This window comes from Phalacrocorax aristotelis, chromosome 3 (genome assembly GCF_949628215.1).
Source record: "Phalacrocorax aristotelis chromosome 3, bGulAri2.1, whole genome shotgun sequence".
NCBI lineage: Eukaryota > Metazoa > Chordata > Aves > Suliformes > Phalacrocoracidae > Phalacrocorax > Phalacrocorax aristotelis.
The window spans coordinates 126,546,506-126,559,093 of NC_134278.1; the positions used below are offsets into that span (position 1 = coordinate 126,546,506).

Consider the following 12,588-nt stretch of genomic DNA (forward strand, 5'->3'; position numbering starts at 1 on the left):
TTCTCACAGCATTTATTGCTGTTTTCATGGAGCCCAGTGAAACCACTTCTGCATTCGCTCTGGAGGGCAAAAGATCTGCTCTTCAGGAGTGTTTCTTGACTGGCTGAGGGAATATCAGGTGTCTTTCTTTGTCATTTGCACCTGACGGTCGCTGTGGCTGCATTTTCCACTCTGCCGACAGTAGTTTCTGTGTAGGATCTAAGGGAATTTCTCCCTGCACACACGTTTTTGGCGAGGGCCTTCCATCTTCATTATCCTCCTCTCAACCTGTCTGCAGACCTCATCTCACATTCCAGGAGATCCCGGTCCCCTTCCCGGTCCCACCACGCTGCTCCGTAATTCTCCTTCTGCTGCCTCCATCGGAGCTCGGCACTCCCCTGCAGAACGGCATTGCAAAACCTCCTCGGGGATGAAGACCTCCTCTATTTATAGAGCGCTGAGGCTAGATGAAAGTTTCCAGAGAGCTTTCTGGAAGGGCTCCCATCTAGCTGCTCCGAAGGCTTACGAAGGGAAACGAGCTTGCTACCTTGCTTCGTAGCTTTGCCCTGCATATAGCATTCGCTAAACCTTTGCCATAAAATATATAGTGCACCAGGCAAGCATTTGATGTTATACATTGGCACTTATGAACCTTTGAAGAAGTTTTCTTCCCGACATGCCTCGTCCATATCTGGATTACAAATGCAAAATCAGAGGCCTGGGGCAGATTCTCTAACACAAACCCACATTCTCAATTGATTTGTATCCTAGGTCTGCGATTCGGTGCTATCTTAAGACAACAGAGAGGGAGAACTGTTTTTAGCTCTGTGCTGTAGCTTTTTCTTAAAAGATTCAGTCTCTTGAGGCTGATATTTTTAAATTGAAAATAAGGTTCCATTAACAAATGCGCTGCTGAGTGTTGCTCCACAAAGGTAGGATTCAGCATTTCTTTTACTTGTGTCACAAATGAAATAGGGAATACTTCTCAAAATATAGGAGAAATGGTCACCCTAGCTAAAATAAGGTAGGAGCCAGGCTGGTTATGCAGAGTAGGCATATCCACAAGCACACGAGCCTTTGTGTGTATATGAGCTGGCCATGTTTGGCCTCTCACATTGATAAGTTGCTGTTTATTTAAAAAAAAAAAAAAAAAGGCAGCAAGCCCTTAACCACTTTTGCCCACAGCACATGGCTTTTATTGGAGGATATGTTTGCACAAGGGAGGAACGTTGCCTCCCACCCAAACTTCAACAACATGTACCATTTGGTAGATAGGTGAGGAGAGAGCCTCTATCTATTCTCTGCCTATCCCCTCCAGTTCAAGCTCTATCTATATCACACAGTGAGGAATCTGTAATCTGAGGAATTCTTTTAGGAATAAATATTTTTAATGAAAACTCCTGAACATGGTTCTAGCATTAGAAACAGTCTCAGGTTAACCACCCCGCCTCCCCCCAAGCCCCCAACCAACCAACCACAACAAAAAAACCAACCAACACAAAAAGAAGAGAGAGTAATGCCAGGGGAAAGATGTAAGCCTAATAAAACAGTAAGGAAAAAAGTGAAATCTGCCTCCTGACAAGATAAGCATTATCATCTTCCATTGCACTGTGGGTGGATGAAGAATGTGTAAATTGCTTGCTGACCTGTTTTTTGCTTCTGCATAAAAATGAAAGGCCATTTCTTCTAGCACCAATAAATGCCACCTTATCTCTAGGTCACTAATTAGCTAGCTGGCTGAGCAAGGAGCAGGTTCAGGGGTAGCAATTCTAACAGTGACAAACCGATGCAGCACGACAGCAAGACTCAGACGTAACCCAGCCCTAATTACAGCTCTGTAACACAGACTATCGCTCCAAGAACAAACTAAAGACGTTAATAATTCATATGCAGCTGTGTGCTTGCATGAACTCCTGGTAAGTTTAATTTTCCAGGACCAAATATTTAGGTACTGCTTTGTAAAAGGTCTCCAGCATACAATTCCAGCCTTACGCTTTACTGGATTCATTGAGAGTGTTGTGCCACCTGAATGTCCCTTGAAAGAGATAAAATGAGTAGTGTCAGTTTAGACCGCGCAGGGGAAGAGGAATACAGGAATTTAAATTACTGTACATCCACTACTAGCATTTCTGGTTTAGTAAATATCTGTTCTTGGTATAACTTGCTTGGGAAGTGCTTTAAAACACGCTAAAATATCTTACTCTGGTATTAGACTAAGAGTATTTGCACAGAGGGTTGTGCTTGTTAGCGTAGGAAACAAGACACAGAACACCATCATAATGAACCTGCATCAATATCACAATTTTTTATACCACATTTGTTCAGTTCTAAAAGCTCAAGAACTATTTTAATCAACAGACAGAACTTTTCAACTACTAAAAACTGAAAAGAAAAAACAAAAAACCCTCACAAAATGTGAGTCCCTGGCATGCTGTTCATGGAATCAATAGCCTAAAACAGCTCTCCCCGCATCCTCAGCAGAATCAGCTGATGCTAGCCATTATCCTGTCTTGGTATAGAATAACCTGCACTTTGGATCTGCTGATTCTCTCAACACATTTCAAAAGGAAAGGCTTCTCTCTCAGTTAGGGAGAAAGGAGAAATGGGTCAAGTTGTAGAAGACGAAGTAAATAAGGGTGAAGTTATATGACATGACTGAGTCAGCTTGCCGTTCTGACTTGGGTGGTCCTGCTTTTCCTTCCCTGACTCTTGGCCCTGCTGGTCCACACCCTCTCTTGCACCACATCAAACCACTCAGTAAGCCGATCCAACTTGTTAATCCAACAGAAAACTATTCTCTTGAACTGACTCACCAAAGGACTTGACAAGCATGGTGCTAAGGAACATGCTGCTGGAGGGAGCAGAACCACCCCTTTCGGTGGGCAGGAACTCAACACCATAGCTTGAATGTAGCGCAACCGAAGACAGCGTTGCAGAAGGGTACAAGAGGAGCACTGAAGGCAAACAGAAGGCATGGAGTAAAAGCCTGTGTCTTCAGGAAGGATGGAAATGCAAGAAAAGGCATCACGAAGCCCTTGGGAGCAACAGGAGACATTGCATCCTGATATGCATCAGAGGAGTGCATGGGAACACACAGGCACTGTCCTGGCAGAGGGGGAATGAACAGAGAGAGGAGACCACGGCGCTGAGCTGTGCCGAGTCCATCTAGATTGCGATGGGGTTCAGGCTCCCAATACTCGTGTGCGTGTCTGTAGCCAGCCCTGGCAAAGGCGAGCTCTTCAGGACAGATGTGCTATCTTGATAGTTTAACAAAACATGAGCTATAATATTGTATCCCTATTGTTCATGAAAAGGGGGAGGACACCATTGTTCACTTGGAAAACAAACAAAAATGAAGCCTGCCTGCGTTCTTCTCAAGAAACTGCCGCATCAAAAAAAAAATCAAACCCCCAAGTCTTACTGAGGAATAACACCTGGTCAGTCTTATCAGTTCAAAAACTCCCTATTGTCTTTTCCTTCCTCTCTTAAATTACCAAGACGGGTTTCTCCTTTCGTAGCAGCAAATGTTTGAGGCTCACTCTTTTTTTGGAATCTCTCTTACTGGTACAACCGCCTCGGTAAGAAAAAGAATTCAGAAGCATCAGAAATTGTGCTAGCCAGCTGGAGACAGGGAGAAGGAGCTGCATCTTCACTCAAAGGTCAAATGCCCAGTCTTTTAACAAACACATCTTTATGGCTTCAGACACAGTTCTTGAGCTCCTCTCTGGAGCTCTGGTTAATAGTTTTTAGGGAATCAGGAAAAAAAAAAACAACAGTAGAGCCTGTAACTCATTAAATAGCAGGATATATTGTAATGCATGAGCTGAGGTGCTCTCAGGCTTCCGCAACCAAGAGGCACAGAGCAAACTGTCCTTCGTGCCCACACCCCGGGGCATCCCTGTTCTCCTTTCCAAACGCAAGGCCAGGCACTGGCAGAAGAGAGAACTACGTGCCTGGCAGCTGAAAGACGAGGAAAGAAAAAATATGATGTGCAATAAATCAGGTATGCGCAAAGTAATCATGACAGCCCACATCATCCTAACGCTGCTCGGCATTGTTTCCACCTTGATGATCTTTCAGCATGTCACGATGCTGAATCATGATGACACAGGGGCAGGAAGCACATATCAGATGCAAAGTGAAAAGGTCATGTTATGATTGTGGCCCTACGAAGCGCTGGGGAGACTTTCTTTACGTTGGAGTCCCTTGTTCCCACGCTGGAAGACTTGTCTGCACCAAAAATCTCGAAAAGCTTCCGGAGCAGCTCAGATAAATTTGACCCACATTCAGATAAAACAGGAATCTTTTTATTTTTTCCTTTCCAAAGTGCTTATCGCTGTATCAGTGCATAGATTTCAAACACTGTTTAAGAAAATGTTCTTTAAAAGTAACTTTCTGCCCGTAAGTGGACTTCAAGCACCCCGAGGACCTGCTGGCTTGCTTAAGTTACAGGCCAAAAATGTACATAATTGTCAATCTTTAGCAAGACAGGCAGTTCTTTTCTAACCAAAGCCAGAAATACTCCCTCTGGAGAAACCTCACAAACAATGTGGAAAAAGCTTTTGAACTTTCCATGGTACAAAGTTTAAAATGAGGACAAAACTGGAATGAGTCAGCCTTGAGCATTTTCTAAGTCCTGCTGCATTTCCATAGCTTTACAGATACAGACATCTAGTAGCAGCATTTTCAGTGTAAAGAAAAAGATTTTTAAAAATTGTCTTGTACTTCACTAGTGTAACTCATTTTTTCTTTAAATGTGAATAAAATTATTAAAGTAGTCAAATATTTTAATACATATAAATCTCTCTGGATCAGCCCCAACCATATTTTTGGGGTAACAAAAATAGGCTATATTCCCAGAGAAGAAAACGCATATCATTTCAGACAGATTCAGGGACAGCAAAAGCAATTTCAGTTGAAAAGCCCGGAGGAATCCTGCAATATTAAATACAATATTAAATACAAGTTTACACAAAGTAATTGAGAGTACTTCTCCTTATAATTTAGCCCAACCCTTATAATCTCAGATTATAATGAAAGGTTTTTCCTTTAAACAGTACACCATTATGATATTCAGTGATAAACAACCAAATTATTCTGTTACTTTAATCTCAGCGAAAGCTTTTAGGGAAACTCTACAATGGCATCAACAAGCACTAAGCGGGATGGGAGGTGATCCAGGGTGCTGCGGATTATTTTCGGGGCTCTGAGCCCGATTCTCCGCCACTTCATACTGTGACAGGAGAATACCAAGCTCTTGGCATACCAGAGAGCTGAAGCCTGGATCCTGAAAATCACTGAGACCCCTTAGCTTGTGCTGGCCACGGCGTGACTGACAGGACCCTGCGGCCATGTGCTCCTCCATAACACTAGCACAGCCAGTCAATAACCCTGCACCTTCCTGACCACCTCCAACGGGTGACCCTTTCCTCCCTTTGCAAAAACAGGGGGCAGGGGAGGTATTTGGGAGAAGAATAAACCACGCTAACCCTTTGAATACCTCAGGAAAAGAGCGTGCATTCAACAAAGCAGCGCTTGCATAGCCTTGTGGATGTACTTTGTACAGTTTGTCCTGATTAGAAAGGAAGTGAGTTTAACAGAGAATCCAACTCAGACAAACACTCCTCTAGTTTTATTTGGAAAAGCTGCAAACCTGTTACAGTTCACTTGCTAGTATGAAAAGCAAGCTCAAAAAATGCCACTGTTGAGATCAGTGAATAATGGTTTAAGTGGAATAAGAGCAGTCAGGCTGAAGAACACGGTGGAGCGGTCTGAGGGGGGGAAGAGAGCACATGCTACAAGCTCCCAAGTTCTGAATTTTAATCGCGACGCTGTCGTGGACACGCAGCTGTCTGACTGACACCTTACACTACCACCACCGTCAGGAGCACGTGTAGCTTCCAAGTGGCCTTCTGGCAGCTGTGAAAAACTTCACCTGGAATTCCAGGGACTTTTTCTCCTGTTCACAGCAAAACTATCTGAAGATGAGATTACTTTAAACTTTATTTCTAAGCTGATTCTGTGAATTGAACTTCTTTAATCTTGTTATTCTGCAATCCCCCCTCTCCCTGGGCTTCAAAGATTCTTTTTCAGTTGCTGATACAACCTTACCGCTGCAGTACTCAAAATACATAAGGCATGGTATAAATGCAGCTATCACTACTACTTAATGAAAACAGGAAAGTTATTAATTGACCAAACCCCTACCCACCCCCCTTTTTTTTGCATTTCTAATAAACATATCAGATCCATACCTAAGTGGTGACAAAAAAACGATGACCTTGCATCAAGTTTATCCCACAACATCCTCATCGTGATTGGTATTAAAGACTTTTCATCTGCATCCCCTGCAAAGCAACATATCTCATCATTTCCTAGTCACCGGTCAAGTTCTTTTCCAACATTCACCGACACAGACAAGAACTTAGCTATCTTGGAAATGCCACGTTAGGGAGCAAGTGGAGGGTAACCAGCGGAAAAGAAAGAAGGACATCCCTTCCCTCTCAGTTTTGGCAGCCATCACGGTGGTCATTCTGCTTTGTATACCATATGCTGCTTTTTGTCATGCTTTGTCCTTATGCTGTCTTTTAAGGAGCAAGCTCTGTGGCAATGAATAGGGTCTTTATACGCTTGGAAAACATTTCTAGCATGTTGTAGGCACTATTGTAATATAAATACTCATTGTCTTCCAGAGTTTCCTTACCGCCACTACTCTTTTCTGCAGCTTTGTCACTGGACAACAACCTTCATTAAATTGTTTTGTGCTGCTGGTGAAGTGCTGTAATCATAAAATATTGCAAATGCTTCATATACCCAACGATGGATTTTGTTGAGCTTGGTATTTCTGTGACCACGCTGGGGAACAGTATGTCAGGACAACCTGAAGTAGCTCAGCACATTAGCAAATGTAAAAACTAAGACCAAGACCTTTAATTGCATCCCAAAAGACATGTGGGAAAGAGAGGGAAGGAACAAAAGACTTTTGAAGCCAAATTAGCCTATGAATTAATAACTATCATTAGGTTTTAGCCAGGCACCTTACTTGCACCTTGGTCCTTTTCTTATTTGTTTCATAGTTGGACTACTGAGTTTCGAGTCTGTGACTTTCATCTCCATTATGTTTGCTGAAGGAGCATGCAAGAAAAGCAGAAGGTCTTTAACTCTTTCAGTTTCTTTTTGGCAGAACTTCATTGTTTGCATTTCTGAAGTTTTTGAAAGTAACAGCCTTGACCCTCTTCTCACTGAGCCTGGTTTAACAATGCTGCAGGTCCAATGAATTCAGCTGCATTAATCTCAGTTTAAAGCAAGCTAGAGGCATGCCTGGCCTAGTATTTCTGACATACCTCATAGATCTGTAGCTAAAGAACAGCTCTCATTAAACCTAGAATAAAAATCTGTCCACTTTATGCTCTGGACTTCAAACTTGTTTTTAACCCACTTCCTCTGCCTCTACCGCTGTATTTTTGCTCCTTTAAGGGCAATGAACAAAGAAATTACTAATCTGCAACTCTATCTGGTTTTAGTTCCCAGCTTTTCCAGTTCACGTGGCTTTTTTTTTTTTTAAACTCAGCCTTGGAGCTTGCTGATCACATTCACCTTGAAATCTCATCCTTTGTGTCCTTGTCCTCTCAGTACTCCTTTTGCCTAATAATTCACCCCGCTTTTCTGTCTCGTTTTCTGTGTACGTACCACAAGCATTTGTAGCCTTGGCACACTTTGTTTTTCCTTTTACATCCCTCACGTAGTACATGCAGTGCCTAACACTCCTCCAAGTCCCATTGCTTTGTCAGTTAATTTTAAATCCAGTTCTATATAGTGAGATAAGAACCAAGCCATTCTAATTGTGTACATAAAACTGTCTCACTGTAATACAAGTATATGACAGTCTTAAGCCTAACAACAGCCTCTGAGAAGTGAAAAGTATTACTATTCGTCTTCTACAGTGGCAAAGAAAAACTGATTTATCCAAAATCACACAAAAGCCTGTGACAGCCTAGTGGTTACCAACCAGATGCTTCATTCCTTCCTTCCATTCCTTTACCTTTTCTACCTCCAAATCCATATATTGGCTTACGTATTTGACACTTCTTGGACTTTAGAATGGATTTGCTTAACTTAAAGGCAGTGCACACCAACTACAGGTGCTGCCTCATGGCTCATGGAGCGAACACTTGCTGTCTGCTCACCAAATGGTTCTGCAAGGGGGTGGGCAGAACCCCCAGCCCCGGGGGAGTCCTTGCTCCGGCTTACCATGAGGCTCTGAGGCACCGACCACCATGTTGGGCTGTATCGCAGGAAATGACAGAGTACTCCCCGCTTTCCTAACATCTACTGCAAGCAAGCAAAGCCATGGTTAAGCCGATGGACCCGAGCTTACACATCACCTTAGAGGAGTCCAGGTCCTCGCATGGCTTCTGACAGGCAATGCAACTGTGTTGGGACCTTCGTCCCTCCATTGAGGGACATCCCTCCATTGAGGGTCCCTCCATTGGCGTTGCTCTACCAAACCAGCTTCCTTTTTCATGTCAAGGGCTTTGCCACGATGACAGCGCTGGCCCCAACTCCTGGCTTCTCCTGGTTTCAGCAGCCACATCACCTGCTCCCTCTTCCTGAATTTTGCTGGTTTTTTTTCTTAACCGGCCTGACTCTGGCCTTCATTACCACCGAGTTAGGTGGGACACAAGCCACGGGCTGTTTATGAGGCAGCCAGCACGCGTCCCGCTCTGCCAGCTATCTGGCGGGGATATTCTGGGGCCTACGGGAGTGACAAAACCTGGCTCTCCACTGCGGCCGGGTGCCGCCGCCACCCTCCCTGTCACTCAAGGCCGCAGCGCCCGGCTCCCAGGAGGGCCCGGCGCCTCTCCCGCTCCTCGGTGCCGGTGCCGCCGCCTCACCTGCGGCGGGCCCGCGCCCTCTGAGCCCAACCCGGGGCGGGGGGGACACACAGGGGCGGCTCGCCGCTGGCGACAGGGACAAGGGCACCCGGGGCTTGGCGGCAGGGGGACGGCGGGGTGTCCCAGACCGGTGACACTCCCCAGCAGTTTACCCCCGGTCCTGCCGGCGCCGGGTCGCGGCGGCCGGGGAGGCCGTGGTCCTCGGGTGGGGCCGCCTGCCGCCCGCGGGGGCGCCCCGACCGGGCCCGCCCGCCCCGGCCCCGAGGCCTGCCGGTGCGCTTGGCGCCGGTGCTGGGCCCACGGCGATGCTGACCGGCCCCTCCTCGCGGTGCGGTGCGGTGCGGTGAGGCGCGGCGCGGCCTGCCCCGTCCCGGCCCCGCCCGCCTGGCAGCGCGGCCCCGCCCGCCTGACGCGCCGGCGGCGCTGGCGGGCTGGAAGTGGCGTACGTGCAAAGCGGGCCGGGAGAGTGGCGCCTCCTCCTCGCCCCGACACAGCGGCGGAGGCGCGGCGGGGAGAGGCGGCGGCCGCGCCGGCCCGCGCACCGGGCAGAGAGGCCGGCGGGGAGCGGAAAGCAGCCCCCTTCCCCCTCCGCTCAGCGCGCCAGCCGGCTGCCCCCCGCCGCCGCTCTCCCCCCCCCCCCCGCCCCGCTCGTCCGCGCCGCCGGCCGGGCGGCGATGAGGCGGCGTTAGCGGCGCAGGGAGGGAGGCGCGGGCCCTCCGCGGCAGCCCCGCTCCCGGCCGCCCCGAAGGAGGCCGCGGGCCGGCGGAGGCGGGGGGGGGGCGGCCGCGGCGGAGCCGGGCGGCCATGATGCAGTGAGCGCTCCCTCCCCGCGCGGCCGGGCGGGGGCCCGCGTTAGCGCCGCTCCCGCCCGCCTCCTTACATAACCCCTCGGCGGCGGAGCGGGGCTGCTGCGGCGGCGGCACCACCAGCACCAGCAGCAGCGCCATGGCGAATGACAGCGGCGGCGGTGCCGGCCAGGGCGGCGGCGAGAGCAGCGGCGGGGGCGGCGGCGGCGGCAGCAGCAGCAGCAGCAGCGAGCGGGACCGGCAGTACTGCGAGCTGTGCGGGAAGATGGAGAACCTGCTGCGGTGCGGGCGCTGCCGCAGCTCCTTCTACTGCAGCAAGGAGCACCAGCGCCAGGACTGGAAGAAGCACAAGCTCATCTGCCGCGGCGGAGGCACGGCGGCGGCGGCCGCAGCAGGGGGCGCTGCCGAGCCCCGCGGCGGGCACCCCCCGCCGACCCGCGCCCACAGCGCCGGGGCCGCGGCGGGAGGCGGCAGCCGGGCGGCGGCGGGGGCCGGGGCGGGGAAGGGCGCAGCGCCGGAGGCCCCCGCCGAGGCCGCCCCGCTGACCAACAACCACGCTGCCGCTGCGGCGGCGGCCGGCGGCGGTGAGGCGGAGGCCCCGGCCGCGGCCCAGTCGCCGTCGCCCTCCGGGGAGGCGGTGCTGCTGTACCGGGACAAGTCGAACCTGTACCCGGGCGGCGTGCAGGCGGTGCCCGGCGGGGCCGCCCTGCGCCCCAACGGGCAGACGAAGTCGCTGGTGCCGCAGCGGCTGGCGCTGGAGTACATCGTGCCCTGCATGAACAAGCACGGCATCTGCGTGGTGGACGACTTCCTCGGCAAGGAGCTGGGTGGGCTGGTGGCCCAGGAGGTGCGGGCCCTCCACCACACCGGCCGCTTCACCGACGGGCAGCTCGTCAGCCAGAAGAGCGACTCCTCCAAGGACATCCGCGGCGACAAGATCACCTGGGTGGAGGGCAAGGAGCCGGGCTGCCAGACCATCCGGCTCCTCATGAACAGCATGGACGATCTCATCCGACACTGCAACGGCAAGCTGGGCAACTACAAAATCAACGGCAGGACGAAAGTGAGTGCGGGAGCCGGGACCCCCGGTAACCCCCCCACCCCCTTCCTTGGAGCGCCGGGGGAGGGGTTGCGGCGTGGAGGGGGGGGGGGGCGGGAGTGAGGCGGCGGAGCCGGCGCTTCCCCGGGGCAGGGTCGTGTGTGCGCGCACGTGTGTGCGCCTGTCTGCGGGTGTGCGTGCGTGCGTGCACGTCCGTCCGTCTGTCCGTCGGCGGGTGTGCGCCCCCGCTGCAGCCCCGCTCCCCCGAGCCGCCTCCCGCCGGGCCCGGGCCGGGCTGGCCGCGGCGGCGGGCGGGGTTGCTCAGCAAACCCCCGCCATCGCTCCCGCTGGGAAGGCGTGAGAGGGTTTTCCCCAGAGCAGGCGCGGAAAGAAAAAAGAATCATTTATATCCCTGCGTTTTGATGAAAACGTGACCTGGAAGCTTATCGGCTAGGCGATGAGTATGGAAATGCAAGTTCTCCTGAAAAAAAAAAGCCCACCCTGAAAGCGATAATACTCGTTGGCACCTGAAAACGGCGGGCAGCGTGTGCTGGGCACCGGCTGTTCGGCGCTCTCGGGAGGAAAACCTCGCCCCGAGCGGCCCTTCGCGCTGGGTAGCGTGAAAAATTCAGTGCGTAACCTTGATAGGCTCGCATGAATGGGTCGGGTCTTGCTAAGTCCCGGCTCAGAATGCGGCCTCCAAGCGCTCGGCTTAAAAACGCGGACAGGAGACCCGCATGGGTGAGCGAGTGCCCCGGTGGCACCGTAAACCGGCGGGTGCTACCGTGGGCAGCAGAGTCACAGCCGTGAGGGGGCTTTGGGGGGAGTTTTGCTTTTTTTTTTTTACTGTCATCGAGTCTCTTTTCTGCAAAAATCTTACTCTCTAGCCGTATTTTGAGACCAGACAACTGAATCAAAATCTCCCGTTGTATTAATCAAATTTCCAATTCCCTTCCAGTCCTTTAAATACAATTCACACCCTTGGTAAAGGACTAGTAATGAATATTCATCAGCATCTTTTCAGTTAAAAAAAAAAAAAAAAACAAAACAAACGAGGCGGGGGGAAGCCCCTTCGCAATTTGCTACCTCTATTAAAACATAAGGAAGCTAGTGAATTGGTAGGAACCATCCTGCCGTGGTGGTTGCACTGTCACAGACAGACTGTTGTTGCTGCAGCTGCAGAATCTCAGCTGGTAGGAAGCTGCGGGAGGGAGGAGGGGAGAAACTGGAAGGCAAAAAACAGCCTTGGATTTGTTTGGGGCACGGGAAACTCCCATGATAAAAGTGGGTGGGAATTTTTTGTTGTTATTGGGTTGGGTTTTTTTTTTGAAATGCGGGCTTTGTGTACCTTTAGTTGAACCAGCACTGTGATAAAGCTTTTTAATGGGAATATTGGTGGAACATGGTCTAGATTCCTCCTAGATCCCTGTTAGTTTGGACTTTTTAAAGCCAACTTATCTTTCAGGCAGGCCTAAATCTTTTCAAGGCCCCAGTGCTTCAAACTTGCACTCTAAAAGCATCAGCAGCTTTGCTGGGCTGCAGTTTTATGCAGCAAAGAGGAATATTGCTTTTGTTTTCATGCATAGCGGTGTGCTTCTGTAAATAGGACATACCAGGGCTTTAGAAAAGGACTTCTGGAATTGTAATCCTGCATCACGCGTGCAATTCCTGGACTTCTGTGTCTTAATGTTTCTAAGTAGTAACCGAGACTTCAGAGAAAAATCTCTTCATGCTGCATGCTTTGGTGGAGCACCAGCAAAGCAATGAAGATTGTTTAGCCCCGCTTGGTTTTCAGTCACTGCCAAAATTCCTTTGTATTTGGGGGATCAGAACAGGTGCAGGGGTAAGATCAGTAAAGGTGCAGTCCTTT

The 12,588-nt window shown here is 50.3% G+C and overlaps 1 protein-coding gene across 1 annotated transcript in view; it reads left to right on the top strand.

Annotated features, from left to right (window-relative positions):
- The first annotated feature begins 9,677 nt into the window (after nt 1-9,677).
- EGLN1 (egl-9 family hypoxia inducible factor 1) overlaps nt 9,678-12,588 on the top strand; it is a 39,828-nt gene continuing 36,917 nt past the window's right edge. The window contains exon 1 of the mRNA XM_075089504.1: nt 9,678-10,742. Within this exon, the coding sequence (XP_074945605.1) occupies nt 9,819-10,742 (924 nt within the window). The 5' untranslated portion in view covers nt 9,678-9,818. The remainder of the gene's footprint in view (nt 10,743-12,588) is intronic.